Below are 25393 nucleotides of genomic sequence, written 5' to 3'. Positions count from 1 at the left end.
CTCTCCACGAGTCCTGCTGTGCTGCTCTGGCTGCCCGGGCTAAGCTGGGGGTGCAGGGGCCCTGGCCGGAGGCAGGATCACATCTGAGCAGGACTTTGGATGCTGTGCTTGCATTTGGGCAACCATGTGCACCTCCGTGACCCCCAGCCGTGCCACGAGTCCTCTGCGTGTGGGGCTGGAGTGGGGCTGGACATACGTAGCATGACTGTCACTGTTCAGATATTCGCTGTGGTTGTGCGCATGTTCAGTTGGATATAGGCATGTGGTTTTGTGCAGGAGCGCCTGACTGTGGGGGTGTGTGATTGTGTGCAGGCATGTGGTGCTTTGGGTGTGTGAGACTGGCTATATGTACAACTTTCGTGCAAATTTACATGTGGCTGGGTGGGGTTGTGTGTAAGGGTATCCACGGCCTGTACGTTGTGCATGGTGGGTGCTGAGCGGGTTGAGGGAGGGTGTGTGTGTGTGTGTGTGTGTGTGTGTGTGTGTGTGTGTCCCGGTCCCTGGTGGCAGCAGGCTCCTTCATGTGCCCTGCAGATGTGGATGACTGTGCCGACTCCCCGTGCTGCCAGCAAGTGTGTGCCAACACCCCTGGCGGGTACGAGTGTAGCTGTTACGCCGGCTACCAGCTCAACCCTGATGGCTGCGGCTGTGAGGGTAAGCCCTCGGGGCGGGACTGGGGTCAGCCCTGGCCTCCTGAGGTGGACGTGGGGTTAGCTTGCCTCGTGCTTTGCTTGTGGGCACAGCCACACGCTCCCCTCCTGACCATGTGTGAACTTGCAGCGGTCTCTTGTACACCACACAGAAGTTGTGCATACAGCCGTATTCTCACCCACAGAGCCACACGCACCTCTATACAATCGCATGCCTATGTTCAATCACATGCATGCATGCAATCATCTGTCCCCTCCTACCTCAGGCCTGTGGTTGCCACCCTCATGGAGCTGGGTACTGGTTCCTGGCCCCTGGCTGCTTCCTGAGTGGATCTCCGAGCGGGTGTCCACTGTAACTCCACCCTCAGGGAGGGAGCGCGGTTGGAGAGGCAGCTGTGGCCGCAGGGTGGGCTCCCGGTTGTTCAGGAGATATCCGCTTGACTCCCATCAGTGGGCAGACTCAGGACCTGCAGGGTCTCAGGTTCTGACTCCAGGAACACGACCCTGCTGTCCCTGCTGGCCCGCAGATGTGGATGAGTGCGCCTCCAGCCGTGGCGCCTGTGAACATCACTGCTCCAACCTGGCCGGCTCCTTCCAGTGCTTCTGTGAGGCAGGCTACCGGCTGGATGAGGACCGCAGGGGCTGTACCCGTGAGGATCCCCCACGTACCCTGCCCCCCGCCTCTGGGTGGCTGTCACACCTACTACTTGACTCACCCTCACCATTTTAGGCCTGCATGGGCTCTGTGTGGTCCTGCCTTCTGCTGTGGGGGTCGGGCCAGCAGGGTGGAGGAGGTAGGCTGGTCAGCCAGATGTCCAGGGCAAAATGTTACAGGGAGTCTAGTTCTACCCTCAAGAAGAAGAGCCCAGATCTAAGGCGGTGCTGTTGCTGGTAGAGCAGGTGGATGACCAGGGCTAAGGGGCCTGTATGTCCCTCCCCAGCCCTGGAGGAGCCCACGGCAGATCTGGATGGCCAGCTGCCCTTCGTGCGCCCGCTGCCCCACATCGCTGTGCTGCGGGATGAGCTGCCACAGCTCTTCCAGGACGACTATGGAACCGAGGAGGAGGCCGCGGAGTTGCGGGGAGAACACACGCTTACAGAGAAGTTTGGTGAGGCGTGGGCCCCTCCCTGGCTGCTGCCCCTGGGGATAGCCTCCAACAGCTCCCAAGCCAAGTGGCCATGGTCCAGAGAGGATGCATCCAGGTCAAGTCCAGAGCCTGGCTCTCAGCGTGGGCCTTCCTTCCACATCCTACCTTGGGGCCTCAGGGCTGGGGATGTCTCTTGTGTCTTTTGTCCCTGGACCAAGAGCCTGAGGCTAGGGATTAGTCCTTTGATTCTCCTCTTCCTGTCTGCCTACAGTCTGCCTGGACCACTCCTTTGGTCATGACTGCAGCCTGACCTGTGATGACTGTAGGAATGATGGGACCTGCCTTCCAGGCCTGGACGGCTGTGACTGCCCAGAGGGCTGGACTGGGCTCATCTGCAATGAAAGTGAGGCTGCGGTGGGGCCTGGGCCTGGGCAGGGCTTGCAAACTCCCAAGGTCTGCAGGCATCCATTCCATGTTGTTCCTCTTGGCTAGCATTTGTCAGAGGAGTGGGAATGAATCCATCTATTCCTCCATCCATCCTCCCCTCCACCCATCTCCCCTCCATCCATCCTTCCATCATGCGGGGTTTGTGGAACACGTCTGGGAATCAGAAGGCCAGGGTGGTTGTTATCCCTAGTCAGTCTCCAGGAATCCATTGACAAGCCAATAAATAGCTAAGACAGTGGTGTGCGCATGCGTGCATGCACGTGTGTGTGTGTTTGTGTGTGTGCATGTGTGTACTGGTGGGTGGGTATAGGATCATCACACCATCTAGTCCAACTGGAGACTCGCCCAGGCTGTACAAGTTAATAACAGAAGCACTTTAGGAACGCTTTTATCCAGTGCACTTCCATTCCTTCCCGACACTTCCCAGGTCAAGGGTGACATCTTCAGGCTATGACGACTGTCTGGAATGGGTCATCTGATTGAAGGCACTGGTGCAGTGGGATCGGTGTGTGTTGGGGCTCGCAGGGAAAGCATGTAATAGTTGATGAGTGAAATCTACCACTAGTGTGAAGCAGATGCAGCCTCATTTGCTTCTACAAGCAGTGGTTCAGGACCAGGTCTCCAACGTGAGTCCTGATGGTGGCTGTGCTGTTTCCTTGTCTCCCCTGCAGCTTGTCCTCCGGACACCTTTGGAAAGAACTGCAGCTCCTCCTGCAGCTGTCAGAATGGTGGGACCTGCGACCCTGTGACGGGGGCTTGCCGCTGTCCCCCGGGTGTCAGTGGAGCCCACTGTGAGGATGGTGCGTGTGGCCGCTTTGGTGCCTCTGAAGTTGCCCCTGGGGAGCAGGGAATGGAAGGCGTCTCCCCCCCATCTGGCAGACGTTGGGTTTTCTTGGTTGCTCATTTCCTGGGGCTTTACTAGATGGTAGAGGTGAGTGGGGGGTGGCTTCTCTGGTCCCAGGAGCTCACACAGAGCTGAGCGGCTGCCTCGGGCTCACAGAGGGAGACTCCATGGCTGGGGGTGTGAGGCTGTGTCCTTCCTGTAGCTCTGACGGTAACTGCCGTGTGAGCATTCCAGAGGGGCTAGAGCCACGGAAATCAGCCTCCCCGGGTACCGCTTCATCGCTGGATCTGCAGACCTTTTGGTTCTGCCTTTTAGCTGCTCCTATCTGAGGGAGAGGGTTTGGTTGAACCTGGCCCTGGGGATAGCAGAGGGCCAAGTCAGCCACACAGGGTGCTCTGGGGATCCCCTGCCATTCCCTTCCTCATTCTGCCTCTGGCATGCACAGCCTGGATATAGAGATACAGGTGTGACGGACTTGAGATGTCCCAAGGAACGTCTGACAGATCCAGGAGCTGAATTTTAGCATTTCAGCTTTGCGATAGCCACATGGCTCTTTGGTCTCTGGCAGTCCTGGGGGAGGCCACCAGATTCCCCAGCAGGGGGAAACATACCTGCGCAGGTGAGCTGAAGAAGCTGTCTCAGTAAGGGCCAGGCAGACGCGTTTTCAGGGCAGGGGCCACACGGGGACCATTTACTGATTTCCCAGGCCTTGTGTGTGCCTGGCTCGTGGCTCCATCACTCTAGTCTTTATCTGTGGCCTCACTTGTCCACACCTCTTCCCTGCTTTCCCCTCTCTGTGACTCAAACTCTGCTTGCCTATCTGCTAAGGACATTTGTCACTGGATTTCAGTCCACCTGGGCAATGCCCAGTGGTCTCGTCTTAAGATCCTGAGGATTGGAACATGGTATTTTTGCAGGCAGAGAAGGGTTCCCTTCGACCCAGTATAGCTTCTTCACTAGGAGGGACATGGGACAGGGTGGAGCCGGAGGGGAACGAGGACATTAGGCTGGTTCTCACTGAACCTCTCACCCCTCCCAGGCTGCCCCAAGGGCTTCTATGGCAAACACTGTCGTAAGAAATGTCACTGTGCCAACCGGGGACGGTGCCATCGCCTCTATGGGGCCTGCCTTTGTGACCCAGGCCTCTACGGTCGCTTCTGCCACCTTGGTAAGTCCTGCTGTGTGTGTGCCAGTGTGTGAGCTGACTGCAGGGAGTGTGTGGGGGGGGGTCCCCACCCTGTGCTGAGTCTCACTGTGGAAGGAGCTCGGCAGAATGTTTTGACTCAGCGTCTGGGTTGGCTTGAGGTCTCAAGCTGGGTGTGGGGCCAGTCTGAACTCTAAACCATGTCCTCTCTCTGGCTACTGTGCTGGCCCCCAGAGCATCTGGGCAGGCCATGCCTGGCTTCGTGCTGCCTCCTAGGCCTGATCTTGTGGGTGGAGGCAAGAAGAGTCTGGACTCCCTAGGAAGCTTTGGGTCCCTGGGCTCATCGTGGCTTTTGAAACAAGGCCAATTCCTATCCCCGCCATGGGGCTCTGTGGTTCACAGACAAAGAGGGAAGTGGACATTGGTTTGGCAGAGAAGAGGAGATGAAGATTGTGTTAGATGTCATTTGTTAAAGGATCACTTCTAGAGGAGAAAGCCGGCCTATCCTAGCGGGGAAGTGGTGTGCCCCAAGGTGCACGAGGTGCTTGGATCTCTAGAATGTACTAGAAGAGAGTGTAGCCACAGAGGGTCTACCCACTTCACCCTTGTTAATCCGGGGCCCTGGAGGGGTGGGTGGTATAGTGAGCAGGACCCTCATGGCTCTGTGGCCGCAGCCTGCCCTCCCTGGGCCTTCGGGCCGGGATGTTCTGAGGACTGCCACTGCGAGCAGCCTCACACTCAGTCCTGTGACGCGAGGGACGGCAGCTGCTCCTGCAAGGCTGGCTACCGGGGCAAGCGGTGCCAGGCAGGTGAGTGTCGGGTGAGGTGGAAGTCCTGGGCTGTTGGGACCCTCTCCCCTTACCTCATAGACCTGCCGCATCTCTCACCTTGCAGAGTGCGAGGCGGGCTTCTACGGGCCAGGCTGCCGGCACGTGTGCACTTGCCCACCAGGTGTGGTCTGTGACCCCGCGAGCGGCGCGTGCCGGAGGCAGTGCCCCGCCGGCTACCAGGGGGTGCGCTGTGATGAAGGTGAGTGAGTGGCTGTCCTTTGGCGCTACCAGGGAGTGGAGCTACTTACACTGGGCCGGGGGATGTGGCTGCACACGTGCAGAGCTGGAGGCCCTTTGTGTGTCACCATCACTCAGGGGCAGTGTGACCTCCGGCCTGTCTTAGGGATGCTCAGAGCAGAAGCTGGTCTATCTCTGCCCAGGCCTGGGGCCCAGAGAAGGTGGCTGACAGAATCCCTGCTCAGTCCTTCACCCCACTGAACGTCCAGAGCCCTTCAACCGGAGCCCTGGGCGAGATGGAGGAGGAGGGAGTGGGAAGAAGGAAGGAATGGGACGGGAAGCAGCTGTTTCGGGAGGGGGCACTTGGAGAGACATGGGGGCTGGAGGTGCAGCAGGGGCAGTGGAGAGGCCCCTCTGGGGCCTGGGGACCTGGGGACCTATGTGAATGGATGCAGCACCTGGCCTCCCCACATTACCCACCAGCTAGAAGAGGAACTTGAGGAAGTAGCTGGAAGCTGGACCAGTGACAGCTTGTGGGTCCCTGGGAGGCCTAGTCATCTACACCTTGACCTGTTGGCAGCCCAGTGTGAAGGGGCTAGGAGCTTTACCAAAAGGGCCAGCAAGGGCAGGCGGGGTGCTGTGACTTGTGGCTGGCAGGGGACATTGGTGACTAGGCCGTGTGGAGTATGGTCCCTGTCAGTGGTGGGCTGGCTGCTGAAGCTTTCATCCCTCAGTCCTGTGACCAGCAGAGGAGACACGTGTGTGTGAGGAGAAAGGGCCTTGGGGGGGGGTGTGTGTATGAGTGTGTGTGTATGTATGTGTGTATATGTGTGTATGTATATGTGTGTGTGTGTATATATGTGTATGTGTGTGCATGTGTGTGTATGTGTGTGTGACAAAGCCAGTGTAGTAGCCACTGATAGGCCAGGAGTTGTCAGCTTCCTTGGCACAGAGCCTGTTGTCCACACCTGTTGACCAGACTGGATGGAGCTGCAGGGCTGGAGTGTGACCAGTTTGGCCACAGACAAGGCCAGAGAAGGCGAGAAGCCATCAGCTTTCCCTGTCTGGGGAAGCAAGGCAGGCAGGGCCTTAGCACTGTACAGCTGGGACAGAGGTCAGCCGAGCTCTTCTGCCCATGGGATGAGGCTCAGTGAGGCCTCTCAGGTTCTGCTGGCATAGGCAGGAACATGCAGGGCTTGCAGTCCAACCTGGAGTCCCAGACGTGAGCTGGACTGGAGACTGTGGCTTCAGGTGCTCAGCAGTTCTGAATATCCCCATTTCCATCTGTGCATCCCGGGAGCTTCTGGAGTTATGTGGACAGGACAGCCCTCACCCAGAACACGTGCGCGTGCGCACATGCACACGTATAGACACACCACACAGACCTGCACACTTACAGCTTACCCTTCCCTCCCAGACCCCACACTGCATACTGTTTCTCACGGGGAGCCTCCTTTTCACCATTCCTGGAGCCTATGTCTGTGCTAAGAGGAAGCCCCCCATTTTCCTTTTTTTACTTTTAAAGCCTCCATTGCTGCCAAGGCTGGGCCACAGGAAACAGCACACATACTTCTAGAGAAATAGCGATGCCCCCCTTGTTAGGGGATCTGGAAACTATTACTGCCTGCAACACATGTCTGTGCCTACTTAGTGGGGAGGACCCCTGAGGCCTGGCTGGACTGCCTCACTGGGATGCTGGGCCCCTCCCTGGTCCACACTGCTTTGCTGCCCGTGTGTGTGTGTGTGTGTGTGTGTGTGTGTGTGTGTGTCCTATCCAGGTGCTTGCTGCATGCATGGGTATTGTGCCAGACTCCCAGCAAGTGGCTGTGTGCCCGCTGTCCACTTGCCCACTGGGCCTGCGGCGTTTTGTCCCTGCAGCAGGCTGAGCATCTGGGCGGACGTGCTGCCCTGGGCAGGTGGGAAGCCTTGTCTCCTCCCTAAGTTCCTTCCTCAGCCCTACACTCCAGGGCTCTCTTCTCCTCAGAGCCTGTGGGCAGAGCAACTTTGGGCAGCATTAGGTGGGCTCTGCAAAGGGAGGCTGCTCAGCTTCTAGTACCCAGGGCTCCGCCAGGCTTTGGGAACGGCCACACACACTGTGGAGGCTGATTTCTGGGCTGCTAGGCTTGTTGCTCTCACTAAGCTGCCTGGTGTGAGGGGCCCCAGATCTCTGGGATCCCCACTCTGTCACCGCCCTGCTCCTCCACCCTGCCAGCAAAGGGCCATAGCTCTGGGTCTGAGGTGTAGACCCTTGCCCAACCACAGGAGTTGGGTCTCTGCTGGGCGGCTGGGTGTGAGGAGGAGGGGGGCTGGACTGGCACAACCTGGTTGACCTGACCAGTGGAAGTCCTCGGGTAGACCATAGCGGCACAGGAACAGGAGGTAGCAAGGTGACTGCCCATCCCTGGGGCTCTCTGGGGTCCTAGATCATCTTCGATTCTACCAAGCAGGCTACCCCCATTCCTTGGCTGCCCCATCTCTGCCTCTTGCTGTCTGTGCCCTGTCCTAGTCTCCCTGGGCTGGACTCAGGGTAGGGGACAGGAACTGATGTTACTGCCGAGAGTCACAGAGAGGAGGGGAGAAAAGGCTCCCAGGCTGGACAGCTCAACGCAGAGTGGCTGAGGTCCTCTGCCTCCCCCGACCCCCACAGAGTGCCCAGCAGGGACGTTTGGCGTGAACTGCTCAGGCTCCTGCTCCTGCGTGGGGGCCCCGTGCCACCGGGTCACAGGACAGTGTCTCTGCCCTCCAGGGAGGACCGGGGAGGACTGTGGAGCAGGTAAGGAGCAGTAGTGTTCCAGATGGCTCAAGACCTAGGCTATGTTCGAGGACAGCTGGACTACATTTGGGGACTCTGGACCCTAGCCCTAGGCTTTATTTGGGGGAACCCAGCCTGAATCACATTTGTGGGAGTGGGGTGTCCAGGTCTTTGCCAGTATGAGGCTGGCTATGCAGGGCTGTGGTGCAAGCAGCATGAGTCCTGGCTTGGCTTTGGTCTACAGCCCCTCCTCCCGTTGTGCGTGGACATGCATATGCACACATAGGTGTGCCCACATCATAGCCCTGGGCTGTGTTTGGGGACCCCCAGATAGACCATTTTCAGGACCTTAACCCTGGCTCTGCAGATGCTGGGCCCCCTCTGTAGTGCTTTCAGGACCTCATACCGTACCAGCCTGGGATCTGGGAGGGGGTTCTGTGACTGTCCAGCCAAGCCCTGGGTCTGCATTTTGCCCCTTTGGGCTGCCCGCTCCCTGCATGGGATCTTCTGGTCCCTTTAGCAAGTCCTTGTTTTGCTGTTGCACTGTTCCTAGGCTGGGTTACACTCCATACTATACATCCCTAGTGTTCTGATCACACCAGCCTGGCCTTAATGGTGATCCTCCTTCTAGGCCATGGCAACAAGGGGTTACAGTATTGTGCCAGGCACACACCAATGTGCCCAGCCAGGGCAGTGGGAGGAGACTGACTGGCTCTGCGGGTGTGTGTGTGTGGGGAACACTAGATTGTCCAGAGGGCCGCTGGGGGCTTGGCTGCCAGGAGATCTGCCCTGCGTGTGAGCATGGTGCCAGCTGCGATCCTGAGACTGGAGCCTGCCTGTGCCTCCCTGGCTTTGTTGGCAGTCGTTGCCAGGATGGTGAGTAGAATTGGCATCTGATGTCAGCCTCAGCCTGTGGTCCCGGGTGGGCATGTTGGGCCAGTAAGCTCACCCTTTCCATCTACAGCTTGCCCTGCAGGCTGGTTTGGAACTGGCTGCCAGATGAGGTGCTCCTGTGCCAATGATGGGCACTGTCACCCGGCCACTGGACGCTGTAGCTGTGCCCCTGGGTGGACCGGCCTCAGCTGCCAGAGAGGTACAGGGATCCTTTGCTTGCCCTTTGTCTAGTCCTCTGCCCCTGCCCCTGCCCCAGGATGCCCATGTCCTGACCTGGCTGTGGTGCTCAGCTGGGACCCACACAGCATGACCCTGGGCTCTGTTTCAGCCTGTGACAGTGGACACTGGGGACCTGATTGCATCCACCCTTGCAACTGCAGTGTGGGCCACGGCAGCTGTGATGCCATCAGCGGCCTGTGCCTGTGCGAGGCTGGCTACGCGGGCCTCTGGTGCGAGCAGCGTGAGTCCTGGCTTGGCTTTTGGCCTACACCCCCTCCTCCCATTGTGCGTGGACGCGTACATGCATATACGTGCGTGTACACATCCATGTGTGTGAGCACATATACGCAGATCCCTGAGCACACTAACGCACAGTTCCCCACACACATGCACAGACACTCTTCCACTTGACAGTGGCAGACATAGGTTCACCTGGAGCATCAGACAGGGGGAGCCAGTGCCTATCCCAGCCCCACAGGATCCCCGGGAGGGGAGGAAAGGGGTGTTTACAAGTCAGTGTTTTCAGAAGGCCATGGGTGGTAGAAGTGGCCCGGTGAGGAGCTTGGTTCTAAAGATCTGGTCCAGGATTCTCACCACCGCCCGCTGGAAGGAAGGTGGGAAGCTATCCCAATGTGGGAAGTTGAATGGGTTTCTTCATGAGCCAGGCTCTGGTCAGGCTCTTGGTCCCCTGGCCAACAGTGGATCATGGCTGTATGTCTTAGGGTGTCGCCAGGGCTACTTTGGGCCTGGTTGTGAGCGGCGGTGCCAGTGTGAGCATGGGGCAGCCTGTGACCATGTCAGTGGGGCCTGCACCTGCCCAGCCGGCTGGAGGGGAAGTTTCTGTGAGCGTGGTAAGCTGGGTGCAGGCTGGGTGGGCCCCAAGTACAGGGCAGGGTCCCCTGGTCTCTGGGTCCTCTGCTCACTGCCATCTTTGCTTGCAGCCTGCCCTGCCGGCTTCTTTGGGTTAGACTGTGCCAGCGCCTGCGACTGTTCAGCTGGGGCCACCTGTGATGCTGTGACTGGCTCATGCATTTGTCCAGCTGGCCGCTGGGGCCCACGCTGTGCCCAGAGTGCGTGAGGACCCTCAGCCTGGGCACTGTGGGAGGGCATGGGACTTCCATAGAAGCTATCCCTGGTGTTCCACCCTGGCATCCACTTTGAAAATACAACTTTGCTTATGAGCACCCAAGTCACACACTCTCTCTCTTCTGTCCACTTTGCTGTGAGGTGGCTCAGGCCAGGGGGAGGGAGAGAGGTGACACAGTAACCCAAGACCCTGGCAGATCTGATCGGCCATAGGATACCTGTTATAATAGCTCGTGACCATCCTCTCCCCTTGCAGCGTGTCCCACCCTCACCTATGGGCTGAATTGCAGCCAAGCCTGCAACTGCTTCAATGGGGCATCCTGTGACCCTGTCCATGGGCAGTGCCGTTGTGCCCCTGGCTGGATGGGACCCAGCTGCCTTCAGGGTAAGCCTTTCCCATGAGTTCAGGGCTCAGGCCTGGGTGATGGCCCATCCTTCCACTGGGTTCATGTGGGGACATGGGCATGGGACACCAGATGATGTGTATTCGTGGGCAGGGAGAGGCCAGGGGCGTGTGAGAGGATGGGAGGGAGCTGTTTCCGATGGAAGACCTCCTAGGCCGTACTCCCTAAAGCCAGCTTAGTGGGTCTGCGTTGTGTTGGGCCTGGGCTCATTCATCCTGGACACATTCCTAGCAAGATTGCCAGTTCCAAAGTGTGACCCAAGTTGGGTGTGTGGAAGAAGCCTATAGAAGCCTAAGGGTGGGCTGGGGAGATGGCTTAGCGGTTAAGGCACTTGCCTGCAAAGCCTAAGGACCCATGATTGACTCTCCAGATCCCATGTAAGCCAGACACACAAAGATGAGGCAAGCTCAAGGTTGCACATTGCCCACTAGGTGGCACAAGCCTCTGGAGTTTGATTGCAGTGGCTGAGGCTCTGGTGTGCCTGTTCTCTCACTCTTGCCTTTTCTAAAACAAAATAAAAGTTTTAAAAAGAAAAAAAAAGAAAGAGCATACCAAGGGTCCCTGCTGACCAGATGATGAGAATTGTCCCTCTCTTCCTGGCTCCAGCCTGCCCTGCTGGCCAGTATGGAGAGAACTGCCAGCATTCCTGCCTTTGCCGTAACGGAGGGAGCTGCGACCCTGTCTCAGGCCAGTGCACATGCCCAGAGGGCTGGGACGGCCTGGCCTGTGAGAACGGTGAGCTTGGCTGGCCAGGTGGGAGGCATGGCTGGCCTAGGCAATCTCCTCCTACAGGCAGCATACTGGCTATAGCTGGGGTTCTTCCAAGGTGGTCCCCAAGGACACAGACACTGAGGCCCTGGGTACATGAAGCTTGGGCAGGATTGAGCTGTGGTCCAAGAGGTGGTACACTCACCATCTCCCCACCCCTGCAGAGTGCCCTCCTGGACTCCATGGAGCAGGCTGTCAGCTCAGCTGCAGCTGCCTTAATGGGGGCGTGTGTGACCGGCTCACGGGCCATTGCGCCTGCCCTGCCGGCTGGACTGGGGACAAGTGCCAGAGTTGTGAGTAGGCTGGGGAAGCCGGGAGGCCCTGCTTGGCTGATCCAAGGGTACCTCAGCTTTACTCCAAGTTGAGGACACAACCCAGGTCTCCAAGGCGGCCAGCTGTTGGATGGGACTGGAACCTGCCTGAGCTCTAAGGGTCCTTGTGGGAGGGTCTGGGCCCAGGAAGCTCGCCTAAAGAACTAGGGTCCTTCCACTTCGCCTGGGGCGGGTACCATCTCAGCTTCAGAGAGGAAACCTTGGTCCCTGGTCCTGAAGCCTTTGCTGCTTGGGGGTCCTGTGATTGCAGGATGCTGCCTGGATCGTAAGCTGTGTGCCAAGGGCTTCGTCCACTCCTGCAGGCCCAAGCCCCCTTACAGCCTGGGCAAGTGGGCATTGGGTTAGACCCATCTGCTTCATTCTCAGCCCGGCCTCACCCAGCCTCCTGCTCACCCGTCCCCCTTCTCCCCAGGCATGGTCACAGGCGCAGTCAGGGAGCCCCTTGCTCAGAGCAGAGCCTGGGCTGCTGCGGGTGGTTGAGCTGGGGAGGCTTTGGGCTCCAGTGGCTTTGGACAGGTTCCCATTGGCCAGAGACCCCGACACCGCAGTCCCCAGACTTCCCATCTGTCTTCCTTGCTGCAGCCTGTGCCAGGGGCACATTTGGGGTACACTGTGAGGAGCGCTGTGCCTGCCGGCGGGGAGCTACCTGCCACCACGTCACAGGGGCCTGTCTCTGCCCCCCGGGATGGAGAGGCGTGCGCTGTGAGGATGGTGAGTGCAGATTAACGACAACTGTCTTGAGTGGGGTGTGTCCCTCACAGTGACCCCTAGGGCTCCTCACTGCCCTCTTCCTGGGGTGTTGCCACACACTTACCCTTCCTGCAGCCTGCCCCCGAGGCTGGTTTGGAGAGTCCTGTGCCCAGCGCTGCCACTGTCCACCTGGTGCTTCCTGCCACCATATTACTGGAGAATGTCACTGTCCACCTGGCTTTACAGGGGCTGGCTGTGAGCAGGGTAGGTATTCCCCCTAACTTCTAGAGGGGACCACTGGGGGACTCCTGGAGGCTGGGCCAGATCTTAATTTCACCTCACTTGTACCCAGCGTGCCAGCCCGGCACATTTGGAAAGGACTGTGGGCACTCGTGCCAGTGTCCTGGTGAGAACTGGGTCTGCCACCCTGCCACGGGAGCCTGTGTGTGCGCAGCTGGCTACTATGGCACCGACTGCCAGCAACGTGAGTGCTGCTGGCTGTCTTGGGGATCTGGGCTGCCATGCTGGGACACATGGGGGGCTCACAGAGTTGCCATGCCATGCTCAGGGGTGCTGAGGTGGGGGCTCTGCCTCCAGCCCCCAGCCCTTGCAGCAGACTCTCTCCCTGTAGGGTGCCCACCTGGGCGCTATGGCTCAGGCTGTGAGCATGTGTGTGGCTGTCTCAATGGAGGGTCCTGTGACGTGGCCACTGGAGCGTGCTACTGCCCTGCCGGGTTCCTTGGGTCCAACTGCAGCTTCAGTGAGTGGCCTGGCTCAGGGTCTAACTGGCTTGTCATCTCATCTCTGGGGAGCAAGGCCCTGCCAGCCAACCTGTGAAAGGACTGCCTCCCTGACTCTCGGGACCTTTCTTGCTGATCCCAACCGTAGATTGGGCTATGCTGGGGTGGCATCCCTGTGACCTCAGAGGCTCCTAGCCCTCCAGTCTGCTCTGTCCCAGCTTCCTTCCAGGAGTGTGAGAGAGTACAGCCCTGCAGAGTCATACCCAGGAAAGGGTTTCTCTCAGTCTGGGATTCCACAGAGCTGTGGCGATGTAGCGCTGTGTCATTGCAGAGCCTGTCCCCCAGCAGAGCCTGTGCATGGAAGAAGATGGGGTTCTGGGATCTGATTGTTTGACCTTTTTGGGGGGAGACACAGGGTCCTATTACTCTGTCCCTTCCTGTCCTGTCACAGCCTCTGGCAGAGCCCAGCTGGAGGTGGCCACTCACATGCTGTCTCCCTGCAGCCTGTCCACAGGGTCACTTTGGCCCCAGCTGTGCCCATGTGTGTGCATGTGGGCAGGAAGCATCCTGTGACCCTGTGACCGGGACTTGCATCTGCCCTCCAGGGAGGACTGGAGTCCGCTGTGAACACAGTAAGTGTCCACTGGGGCCAGGCACGTAGGTACTTATAAGATGTCACTGAGCCCATGCAGCAGTCCATTTCACTTCCTGGGCCTGGGTTCTGTGCACTTCTAGACTGGAGAGAGTGTGGTGCCACCTCCAGGAAGCCTCCCTAGCCCCTCCCTGTTGGCCGAGCAGGTGCTCACAGCCCCTGATGACCATGGCCCCCTTAATCTCTGAATGACCCTTACAGCAGTTACTTACTTGTTGCTGGGTGGTGAGGGACAGGAACTCTTGACCAGAAGCAGCTCATAGGAAGACAGGGTTTATTTTCACTTACAGTTTTAAAGGGAACTTTCATCATGGCCACAAAGTACAGCAGGAGCAGTCGGTGGGGCATCCTGTCTTGTCACATTAGCTAGGAGGAGGCAGCGGGCGAGAGCTCTGTTAACACCAGCAAGGGAGGCTGGATTATAAAATCCCAAGGGGGCTGGAGAGATGACGCAGTGGTTAAGGCGCTTGCCTGCAAAGTCTAAGGGCCCGAGTTTGATTTCCCCAGTACCCACATAAAGCCTGATGCACAAGGTGGAGCACGTGACTTTCCCCCTCTCCTTCCCCCGCTCTTTCTCTCTCACTCTTCAGTCAATCAATCAATCAGTCAATCAATCCCAAAGCCTGGCCCCCAGTGACACACTCAGCTTCAACAAGGCTCCACCATCTTGAGATTAATTATGAGGCTTAATCACCAACACATGGGGCTGCGAGGGATGTTTTATAGTCAAACCACCACAGACCCCACCCAGGTCAGGCCTGATGTTGGCTGCCCAGGACACTGAGTCAGTGGTGGGGTGTGCTGCAGCCAAGGCCAGCACTGCCTACCTCAGGGAGTGCCTGTTGAACGAGTGTCAGCCTGTGTGGAGCATGTCCCCAGAGTCTGTCCAGCCCTGGCCAGAGCTCTGAACAGTGCCTATCTTCTGCCCTTAGGCTGTCCCCAGGGCAGGTTTGGCCAGGGCTGTGAGCACCAGTGTGCCTGCAGGAATGGGGGCCTGTGTCATGCCACCAACGGCAGCTGCTCCTGCCGTCTGGGCTGGATGGGGTCACACTGTGAACAGGGTGAGTGAGCAGCGCAGCTGGTCTGCGTGTCCATGGGCAATGCGTGGAGGCAGGCCCTGTCCTGGACCCTGAGGAGGGTGTAGAGTTTGGGGGCCTGATTTGAAGCCCTCGAGCCCCATAGTGCTGGGTGACGCTCTGGGTCCCCCGAATCAGGTAGTTCCTGACACACTGTCCTTCCTGCTTTTTCCCAGCATGCCCCGCTGGGCGCTATGGCGCCGCCTGCAGCCTGGAGTGCTCCTGTCGCAACAACGGTACCTGTGAGCCCACCACGGGTGCCTGCCTTTGCAGCCCCGGCTTCTATGGCCAGGCCTGCCAGCACCGTGAGTGGGGGCTGCCTCCTTCCCCCTTGCACACCATCCTGGCTGACTGGTTTCATAATAGTGATGGCCACTTTCTTGGTCATTACTCCTGGAGCCAAAGTAATGGGATGACCCTGAGCAGGCTCTGAAGCCAGAGATGCCCACTTAGGGTCACACGGGGCAAATGGATTCGGGCTCCCACTTTCACCTCGCCCGTGTGAACCCTGCCCAGGATGCTCCCGGGCTGGGATGGGGACTAGGACTAAAGGGGGACAGAGACACACAGGATGGGACTTTGCTCAGCTCCCTGGCTCATTGGCCCTTTGCTCACTCTGGGAAATCTGTGGGTGTCTGCTGCCTCCTGTCCTTGGTGCACTAACCAGGGTCCTCCCTCAGCCTGTCCTCCCGGCTTCCACGGAGCTGGTTGCCAGGACGCCTGTGCGTGTCAGCAGGGTGTCCCCTGCGACCCTGTCAGTGGCCGTTGCCTCTGCCCTGCTGGCTTCCACGGCCAGTTCTGCGAAAAGGGTGAGCGCTGCGGGTCTTCCTGGGCTCCCCGCCCCACCCTACCCCTGCCCCAGTCCCCCTCTGGGGACAGGACAGGGGACACTGAGCCCAGCGCTCCCCCCAGGGTGTAAGCCAGGCTCCTTTGGAGAAGACTGCCGCCAGCGGTGTGGCTGCGACGGGGGAATGCCCTGTGACCCCACCAGCGGCCTCTGTCTGTGTCCACCGGGGCGCACGGGAGCCACATGTGACCTGGGTGAGTGGAAGGTTCTTCCCAGGAGGGGACCTGAGTGTGGGTCTCTACCAGTAGCAAATACCAGTGCTGTGGGCCCGGGCCTGGGCTGGGCACTGTGTTTTCCTATGATCTCTGTCCCAAGTCACACAGTTTGGGGCGGGGGGCATGAGCAGCTGCTGGGACACACAGTGCCAGGCACAGTACTAGAGTGCTGAGTCTCAGGCCTCTACTGGCTCCATGAGCAAGGCCCCAGGGAGGTGGAAAGATGTCCCTGACACACTGCCCATGGCTGTGGCCTCCCCAGACCAGAGGTGTCCCTGAGGATGGGGACTGTCCCACTGGAGCTGCACTGCTGACCTTGTGGCTCCTTGGAGAGTGGCCGTGACTACCAGCCACTCCCTTACCAGCTCAGGCACTGGGCAGGAAAGGCAGTGGTAACTGGGCACATGGCCGGGACTGGATGGCTTCACGGTTGCAGAGTGCTGATGAGGACGGTGGGCCAGTTTCCAGGAGAAACTAAGATCTAGGGTCTCAGCACTTACACCCCCACCTACAGAGGACCTCACCTCACCTGTGTTCTCTGCCCGCGCCCACGCAGACAGGATGGTGCTCAGGCCTGTAACTCCTGTCCCTGCAGATTGCAGAAGGGGCCGCTTTGGGCCCGGCTGTGCCCTGAGCTGTGACTGTGGGGGTGGGGCCGACTGTGACCCCATCAGCGGACAGTGCTACTGCGTGGATGGCTACACAGGGCCCGCATGCCAAGAAGGTGAGTCAGATCCCAGGAGAGGGTGGAAAGACACTGCCCTGCTCCTGGCTAAGGACACACCCCTCACCCCAACATCAGGCATATGTGTGTGTGTTTACCATGTTACATGCATGTTCCTCTAGTGGTATCTGTGTACCAGGTGTGTGCAGTCTTGCACTCATATATGTGTATACGTTCCAAATGTGTGCACCATGCACATAGACGTACACGTGCTTCAGCATATGCTCAGCTTGCATGCACGTGGACAGGTGGCTCCTTGGTTCCTAAGCCTGTGAAGTTTTGTGGGAACATGCAAGGTAGCACTGGGCTTACTGCCCCCCTCTGGAATGTGCAGGCCACCCTGGTATCTCCTGCTGGCTCCCCAGGCTCAGGTTATGGTGTTGGGAAGAATTTCTGCACAAGGAGGTGGGAGGTCCGCTCAGGACCTGTGCTGGCTGGGATATGACGGGCAGAGGTGAGGACCCAGCTCCAGCGCTGTGTTCTGGCTGAGCTAGGGTTCTAGGCCTAGGTCCTCAACTTGGAGGTCCCCCAGTGTACGGTGGACACTGTGTGTGTGTACATCATTTGTACTTATTCCGAGGTAGTTAAGATCTTTAAAGGGAAGGAGGCCTTCCCCCCACTCCGCACAAAGGGGAGAGGCTGAGTGAGGGCTAACTTGGTGGCTGGTGCTTGTACACATTATCCTGTCCGTAGTGACACCTCGTGGTCATATGTGGTACTGCACCTCATGACAACTTGACATCTAACAAGCAGGAGTGGGGGGGTGGGCGTGGTCTTGCTGATTAGTGGGAGTCTTGGGCCCCTTGGCTCTGGAGTGGGCTTGGCTTAGCCTTTGATGAAGCCACTTCCTGCCTGGTCCTTTGAGGTCTCCTGGAAGGGCAGGGCTACAAACTCTCACTTGGGGAGGGTTCGAGCCCCCTTCCCCATTTGCATGAGTGGAATGGAGAAGGAGGCTATGCTGGCAGACGGGTAGGGTCCTTGTAGGTGTGAACGATAGAGGCCTTACTGGCCCATAACTGGTGGCCACCATGTGGTGGCACCAACATCAGCTGTCATATTGTGGGTTGGGATCTCGAGCTCTCTGGGAGCCTACCTGCAGCTCCGGGTTCAGGTGAGGGATAGAGGATGGGCTTGGCCAGAGACTGCATTGTGGCTAAGCCAAAGGGGGCGGTACAAAGGGGTGGGCCTTCCTGCTGCTCTGGACTTTCAGAACCTGGGAACGCTGGGAGGGCATGGACTGATGGCACGAGGGGACTCAGCTACCGAAGGAAGGAAGTAGCGCTAGCCTGTAACACTGCTGTTTCAAGAGGCCCCCACCCACCTTGGGACTGACCTTTTCTCTTGTGTCCCTAGTGGCCACACAGCCAGCCTCCAACAGACCGATGCCTGGGCTTAGCAGCAGAGCCACAAAGCACTAGCTTGGAGGATCCCCCGCAGAGGCCCGCCACCTCATTACAACCCAAAGGACCCAGGCCTTTGGCAACAACTGAGCAGACACACATGGACCCAGGACTCCTGGCCCCTTTCTGGAGGGCTGTGGACAGCTGCACAGTCTATCCATCTACTAGGGCCCTATGGCCGTGAGGAGGGAGGCCTCGTGAAGCCACAAGGAACCAAGGGAAGTGGACCAGGCCTCAGGCCATATGGTCTCCAGCAGGTGTTCTACAAGCTGTTCTGAGGAAGTCCCAGCGATCCCAGGGCCCTGGGTTTGGGACCAAGGCAGGCATGGGTGAAGACCCACCTGCCCAGCAAGTCCTTCTGGTGCTAGACCCTGGACTGCTACAACCAGCTAACTGTGTACCTGGAAATGTAGCTTGGCTTGTATTTATGTAAAGCTATTTATGGGCAGTGCCACTTGGTGCTATGGCCCTGAATCAACTGGAAGCTGCCCTGCCCCAGGAAGCCCGGACTCAGGTCGGTGGGCTTGAGGGGTCTCCAGTGGTAGGCTCAGGGTTTGTGTAAAGAAGTGAGTTAAAGGCACACTGATACCCTTGTGGCCTGGGTCTTTGTCCTTAGATGGGAACCTTCTAAACATGAAGGTCCAAACAGTCTCCGCCCTCCCCTGGGGATGAGGGTGCCGCACAAGTCACATCAGGTTTTATCCTGGCCTTTTGGTGCTGTTAAGGATATAGGTCTGCCTCAGAGACAGAAGATGAGAAGTTTTCCTTTGGATCCAGGCAATGGCCCCTTCTCCCCTCCCTCCCATGACCCCTATGCTAGCTGATACTCCTGGGAGCACTCCAACAAGCCCGGTTTTTCCTTAGACAGCACAGGGGTGGTCTGCAACAGTGGGGCCCAAATATGTATGTATGTATGTATGTATGTATGTATGTAGTGAATATATATAGTGAACTACTATACAGAGAAGTTTACAGAGAGAAGGAACTGAACAGAAGCATGACAGGAGCAGCAGATAGAGAAGAGCTGAGCATGGACATAGAGCATGGGAACAAAGGACCCAGTGGATAGCTGGGCAGAGTGGCAGCAGAAGAGCAGATTAGCCAAAGATAGAAGAGCCCTAGAAGGTAGCTTATCTCACAGCCTGTGTGGAAAGAATGGCTGGTGTTGAGGGGCAGTGTGCTTACCCTGTCCCCCTTGCACTGCATGAGCAAGAGTGAGCAACAACACAGAACCAGAGCTTCCCTCGGGCTGAGGCTGACGCTGAGCCTAGAGCAGAGCTGGCAGGGTGTGTGTGTGTGTGTAGGGGTGCGGGGAAGGCTCTGAGAACAGCATAGACGTGGGGAGGGCTGAACCCAGACCAATGGATACTTTGCCCTGAGACTCTGCCTCTTATTCTCACTTGTAGCTGCTCCCATTTGGTTCCAGGTAGTGGCCCCTTTCCCCTTTCCCACAGCAGCCCAGGAAGCTGGTATACTTTGGTGAATTCCCAGAAGCCTAGTCCCTTTAGCACCAGGATAGTCTGCAATAGTGGGACCCAAATCAGTGGGCCACTGTACAGAGAAATAAACACAGGGAGAAAGGACAGAACAAAGGTGCAACAGGAGCAGCTGGAACAGAAGAGCTGCGTGGATGTGGAGCGTGGGGTCATGGGGAACAAGTGGCCCACGGGTGGCTAGATGGCAGCAGAAGAGCACATTGCCCAGCTCAGGGCGTCTCCCGTGGGGAGTAGGCTTCATGAAGGGGAGTGCTGGTGTCTTTCAAGTGAGGTGGTGGGGACAGGAGAAATTGTTAACAGGTGCCATGGTGACAAGAGTGTCTCAGCTCCTGGGTATTGACTGCCAACAGGAAAGCAAAGGCTTCCTCAGACCCACCTGAGAATATCAGTGGCATGGCAGGATTCTGAAATGCCTGGTGGGAAACACCGGTGAGGTCTGTCTTCAGGCTTGAAGTCAGACAGTTGAATTTTATGTCCAGCTAAACTAGCACAAGGTGCCGTCAGCTACTGGTCTTTGGTCCCAAGGGCTTCTTTCAGTTTCACCCGTGAAAGCTTGATGAGCAAATGCTTTCCAGCAGGAGTAAGGAGCTACACTAGACCAGTTGGCATATTTCTTACATGGCCATTATAAAGAGAACTGAAGTATGCCTTCAGGACAACCTCTGACCTGCTCAGTGTAGGGGAAGGTGGGCACAGGATGGTTGGGGACAGGATGGCACTGGTCCTGGAGGGGAAAGGCAGTGAGCAGGTGCAGCTAGTCCAGGAGGGGGAGGGGATGCTCCATTGCTGGCACTTGGGGATCTGGGTCTTCCTGGAGGAGGGGAGGGTGTGAAGGAAGGGAGTGAGAAGAAGGGAAGGGGAAAATAGGCTAAGTGTTACTGTGGCATCTAAATCAGATGTCCAGGCTGTGTTAGAAAATCACAGGATCAGGGCTGGAGAATAGTTTCAGTAGTTGAGAACTTCCTATGCAAGCCTAAGGGCCTGAGGAGGCTTGACAGACTGCTTGAGCTCCATCCCCAGGACCCATGTGAACACTTGAGTGTGCTCATACACATCTATAACCAGTCCTGTATGGGAGCAGAGTGCTGAGAATGGCAGGAGCTTATGGAGAAAACAGCTCCAGGATCAGTAAGGGACTCCAACCCAAGAACGAGTTTAGGGCTGGGGAGATAGCTTAGTGGTTACAGCACTTGCCTGCAAAGCCTAAGAGCCCAGGTTCAATTCCCCACTACCAGCGTAATCCAGGTGCACATGCACATGGCTGGCTCCAAACTTGAGGCAATCCTGTCTCTGCCTCTTGAGGGCTGGAATGCAAGCAGGCTCAATGAACTGATGGATTTTTAAACATGAAGTGAGAGCAATCATAAGGGACAGTCAGCTACAGACAACAGAGATATTAAGAGGATGATGATCAACTGTGCATAAATACCTTTAAAACAAGAAGAACAGGGAGGTCTGGGAAGATGGCTGTGTGTAAGAGTGCTTCTTGTCCTGAGTTCAATCCCAGGCACCACAGAAAAAGCTGGGTGTGGTTATTCAGTGGCCATAACCCCCCCGTGCAGAGGGAGAATGGAGGTTAGAGGCTCACTGGGCCTCCCTGGACAGCCAATGTAATTCAAAAATGATGAACTTCAGGTTCTGTGAGAGACCCCGTCTCAAGGGAATATGGCAGAAGAGTGGTAAGAGGACGCCTGATGTCCTTTGAGCTTTGCACCAGGTCCACACATCTGCCATCACACATCCAAAAGAAAGGGGCGGAGGGGAGGGAGGCCGGGTATGGTGGCACACACCTTTAATCGCAGCACTCAGGAGGCACATAGGTGGATAACCATGAGTTCAAGGCCACTCTGAGACTACATAGTGAATTCCAGGTCAGCCTGGGCTACAGCAAGACCTTACCCCCCCCCAAAAAAAAATATATATATATATACACACACACACACATACACATATATATATATGCATGTGGTTTAAAGCTTATAGATGAGAACTGGAGATACATGTATGTGGGACAAAACCAGTCAGCTTTCAGAAGAGTACCTTTCTGTGACATGTAGGACTGTTCAACAAGACACCATCAGGCCACTGAAAAGGCAACAAAGTGAGGGAATACACTTGTAGTAACAATCCTGACAACCCCACAGGCCCATATGAAAAATTTAAAACACCAGGCGTGGTGATGCATACCTTTAAGCCCAGCACTTGGGAGACTGAGGTAGGAGGATCGTTGTGAATTTGAGCCCAGCCTGAGACTACACAGTGCATTTCAGGTCAGCCTGAGCTACAGAGACCCTACCTCAGAAAAACAACAACAACAAAAAACGGGTGTGGTGGTGCATGCCTTTAATCCCAGCACTAAAGAGGCAGCGGTAGGAGGATCGCCGTGAGTTCGATGCCACTCTGAGACTACACAGTGAATTCCAGGTCATCCTGGGCTAACCTACCTTAAAAAAAAAAAGCCAGGGTATGGGTAAGTTTTGGGGAAAGAAGGTGCTAGGGTTGGTGAGTGGAGATTCAAGGAACTTGAGTAGATGCAAGTATGAAGTGAACATCTGAGCCTCGGCCTTGCCAGCTCCACAGCCTGGGCACAGATCTCTGAGGACTTCCTGATGTCAACTGTTCTAGAAGCTTTTGTTTATTTATTTATTTTCGAGGTAAGGTCTCACTCTAGCCCAGGTTGACCTTGAACACATAGTGGTCCTCCTACCTCTGCGTCCTGAGTGCTGGGATGAAAGGTGTGCACCACCATGCCTGGCCTAGAAGCTTTAATCAAGGAAGCAGCCCACCTCGCGGCCCAGGGGTGGCACACGTTTGCTCCTAAAGTCAAGGAAGAGCAGGACAGAAAAGCACCTGGAGACTTGGCATGCAGGAACCCTAAGTGAAGGGAGAACCACTTGAATGAGTGAAACACCTAAACTCTCAGTGGAATCATGAGAGGACCAGGCTTGACCAGATGCAGTCACATGTGTCGGCGTGTTTTAGACAAAGGGATGAGTGAGAAGCAAAAGAGCACTGGACAGAGTCCAGCGCCTGCTTCAGAAACTGGGTTCAGACTTCGTGACCGTGGTGTGTGCTGGAGGCATGGTTAGCGGGGAAAGCCCTCGGAGGTGTCCCGCTGCTGCTACCTGAGACCTTCCACACCCATCTGGGTGACAGTCAATATTCCTGTCTTCTCCCAGTGTCGCTGTTCTCACAGCCCTAATGACACCTCTCAGGTCGTCCCTGCTGGAACACAGGTCTGGGAGGCTGGGCCTGCCGCTCCATGCCGGTCACGCAGCTGAGGAAGGCCCTGCACTGTCCTGTCATTCCATCTCCTCACCCCAGCACAGGCTGGAGGCCCCTGTGACACAGAGAGGAGCTGCACGTGTAAGGACCTGTGCACACCCGAGGAGCCCACCGTGGTCTCTGGAGACAGAATTCTTTCTCCAGAAACCCGGAAGACTGGATTGCTGATAATTCAGCAAGGTGAACAGAATTACATAAATTGTGCCAGATGTATCAAACCTATAAAACCACTATCATCTGCTATGACTAGAAAACAGTTCATGAAGCCATTTGACATGGCCATAGGCCCATGCAGATCTGGGGATGGGTCTGGCAAAAGGATTTCTCAAATCCTTCTGGTCCCTACATCTGATGTGATTGCAGCCCCAGCAACAGTGACGGGTATCCCAGGGACAGGCAGGGAAACTGTGTTTAACCCAGGTAATGGTTAATGCCAGTGGAGATGGGGAGTGATAGGGTCTGCAGACTCCAATTAGCCTAAAGCACAGGGAAGGCATTCTCCCGAGAGCTGTAGTGGTGGCCCTGGCTAAAGCTCCACCCCCATGGAGTCTAACTGGAGCACGGAAACTGGGTCCCAGGGCACAGCCCTTGCCTTACTGCCTGTCCAGCAGCACCTCTCGTGACCACAAGGGGGCGCCTGAGGACTGTAGCAGGGCTGGCTGGGGGTAGCTGTGTGACCAGGCACAAAATATCAAGAGCATTGCGTGCTATGGAATGTTCTGGAGGGGCTAGAAATGAGCCTGATGAGCAGAGGGAAGCGCAGCAATTCCAAAGCTGAGATGAGCTTGTGTGCACACCTTCATGTGAATGGACACCCAAAAGGATGTACCCCTTGTGGATGTGTACAAGAGGAGCTGAGCGGCTGAGAAGTGGAACCCTCTCTGTAGCGGCTGTTGCAATACACTGGGCTGGTCCCCATTCTCCCCAGTGGAAGGTCTGTCATGTCTGCTGAAGGTGTGGTATGCTGTTACTGTGTTCTTAGTCCCATCTCCCCAAGGAAGGTGGGTTGGTTCCTTCCACCTGGCCCCAGCCGGTATCTAATCTGTACCCACACAGGCCAGGGCACTGAGGTTTGCAGAGATGAAGTAACAGGGCCTTTACTACAACCATGGAGATACCTGGCAAAGCCACTGCAGGGCACAGGTCTCTCTGAAGTTTGCTGGGGCCATTAGAAGTCCTGATAGTCCCCCACAAGTTCCTGACTCCAGTAGTTCTCAGCAAGGACCTGCTCAGGACAAGCAGGTGGGCAACAGCGACGGAGTGAGCCTACCCTTAGGTATGGTAAGGGCATTACAGGATTCCTGGTATTGGGGAGGGGGAGGGGAGCAGACCTGCCACCACCAGGATGCCAACACACAGGACAGAGGAGGCTCTTAGCAGATAACATGCTCTCAGGTAACCTCCAGCTAGGGAAGTACAGGGGGTCAGAGAGTGGTCTGGCTCTGTCCTTGGTGGCCCCCCACTCTTGCAGGCAACCTGGGCCCTGTGCTGACTGTTGAGGGTCTCGTGGCCCACTGCGCCCCGATCAGGAAGGGTCAGGTATCTATGGCAACTGTCATCCCCAATGCTCAGCATCCTTCCTTGATGACTCAGCCTTTGCTGCGACCACTTGTGGTCTACACCAGGGTTATGGGGCCACTTGTCCCCAGGGAACACAAAGGATAGCAGACCCGAGTCCGAGCATTGGCCTTGGCCTTGCCAGCCACCTTCTTCCAGTTGTTTGGCAGGCGAGCTAGCCTGTCCCTCCTTGATCCCTCCCACCAGGTGGGGTCAAGGGAGGAACAAGTCAGAGGCCTCATGTGCACATCAGTGTACACATGTGCACACATAGACATACCCCCTCACTGATAGTGCCCCCCACGGCAGCTCCAAGCAAACAGGCCTTCAGTCCAGTTACTAGGTGTGTGGGAGGGAGACCAGAGGTGGCCACCTGTCTAGAGTGGCAGGAGGGGCTGGGCTCCACCTCAGTGAGAACTCCAGGCCACGCTTCTTTCCAAAGTCCTAGCTTTGCCCAGCCCTTGGGAGCAGCTCACCAAAGCCCCTGTCAAGGATGGTGCTGTAAAGCTGAACCCAGACTTGCCCTGCCCCCAGCCTTTGTTCTGACAAGGGCATCACCATTTCTGGTTTGCATCTAGGGGAGATGTATCCCTTACCTTCAGAGGGAAATCGGATCTAGTGGGCTGTGTGGGACGGATTCTGTCAGACATGCTGGGTGCTTCACCCCAACTCCAGCACCACTGGAGCTGAGAAAGACACAGGTATTGCAGTGGGGCTTCGGAGGGTCAGTCAGGAGACCTGGAGCAGTTGGGCCAACCCGTCCCCCCACTTAGCCTAGCCCAGGTCAGCTCTGAGGTTGCCCCTCCCACTTGTAGGTCCCTGGGAGAGGGGCCCCTCGGGAGTAGGGGCTGTCCTAGAACATTCCTGCTTTGAGTTCTTGGGACCTTGTGGTCAGGCTGAGCCCTGCAAGGTCCAGCTATTACTAGCCAGGGACCCTGACCACAAGCAGGAGCCATGGCCTTGCCCACAACACTCTGGCCGGTGGACAGATGGGCCACAGCCAAGGACAACACGAGGCCAATCCCTCCTCACATGCTGCACCTTGGGACTTAACCAGGATGCAGCTATGGCCCTCA

At 57.0% G+C, this 25393-nt stretch overlaps 1 protein-coding gene across 3 annotated transcripts in view; it reads left to right on the top strand.

The window, feature by feature from the left end:
• Positions 1-18572, top strand: part of Megf6 (multiple EGF like domains 6) — a 111667-nt gene extending 93095 nt beyond the window's left edge. For all 3 annotated transcript variants that reach the window (XM_004657712.2, XM_045149738.1, XM_045149739.1), the window contains 28 exons: positions 535-654; positions 1178-1300; positions 1592-1759; positions 2010-2141; positions 2857-2985; positions 4069-4197; positions 4848-4982; positions 5068-5202; positions 7828-7953; positions 8677-8808; positions 8897-9025; positions 9155-9286; positions 9768-9896; positions 9987-10115; positions 10388-10516; positions 11142-11270; positions 11468-11596; positions 12218-12346; positions 12461-12589; positions 12678-12809; positions 12957-13085; positions 13569-13697; positions 14650-14778; positions 14970-15098; positions 15474-15602; positions 15706-15834; positions 16451-16579; positions 17933-18572. In XM_004657712.2, the coding sequence (XP_004657769.2) occupies positions 535-654; positions 1178-1300; positions 1592-1759; positions 2010-2141; positions 2857-2985; positions 4069-4197; positions 4848-4982; positions 5068-5202; positions 7828-7953; positions 8677-8808; positions 8897-9025; positions 9155-9286; positions 9768-9896; positions 9987-10115; positions 10388-10516; positions 11142-11270; positions 11468-11596; positions 12218-12346; positions 12461-12589; positions 12678-12809; positions 12957-13085; positions 13569-13697; positions 14650-14778; positions 14970-15098; positions 15474-15602; positions 15706-15834; positions 16451-16579; positions 17933-17997 (3593 nt within the window). In that variant the 3' untranslated portion in view covers positions 17998-18572. The remainder of the gene's footprint in view (positions 1-534; positions 655-1177; positions 1301-1591; positions 1760-2009; positions 2142-2856; positions 2986-4068; positions 4198-4847; positions 4983-5067; positions 5203-7827; positions 7954-8676; positions 8809-8896; positions 9026-9154; positions 9287-9767; positions 9897-9986; positions 10116-10387; positions 10517-11141; positions 11271-11467; positions 11597-12217; positions 12347-12460; positions 12590-12677; positions 12810-12956; positions 13086-13568; positions 13698-14649; positions 14779-14969; positions 15099-15473; positions 15603-15705; positions 15835-16450; positions 16580-17932) is intronic.
• Positions 18573-25393: the final 6821 nt, after the last annotated feature.

This window comes from Jaculus jaculus, chromosome 5, assembly GCF_020740685.1.
Source record: "Jaculus jaculus isolate mJacJac1 chromosome 5, mJacJac1.mat.Y.cur, whole genome shotgun sequence".
Classification (NCBI taxonomy): domain Eukaryota; kingdom Metazoa; phylum Chordata; class Mammalia; order Rodentia; family Dipodidae; genus Jaculus; species Jaculus jaculus.
Note: the sequence above shows the minus strand (reverse complement) of the source record. Positions and strands in the feature narration are given on the sequence as shown.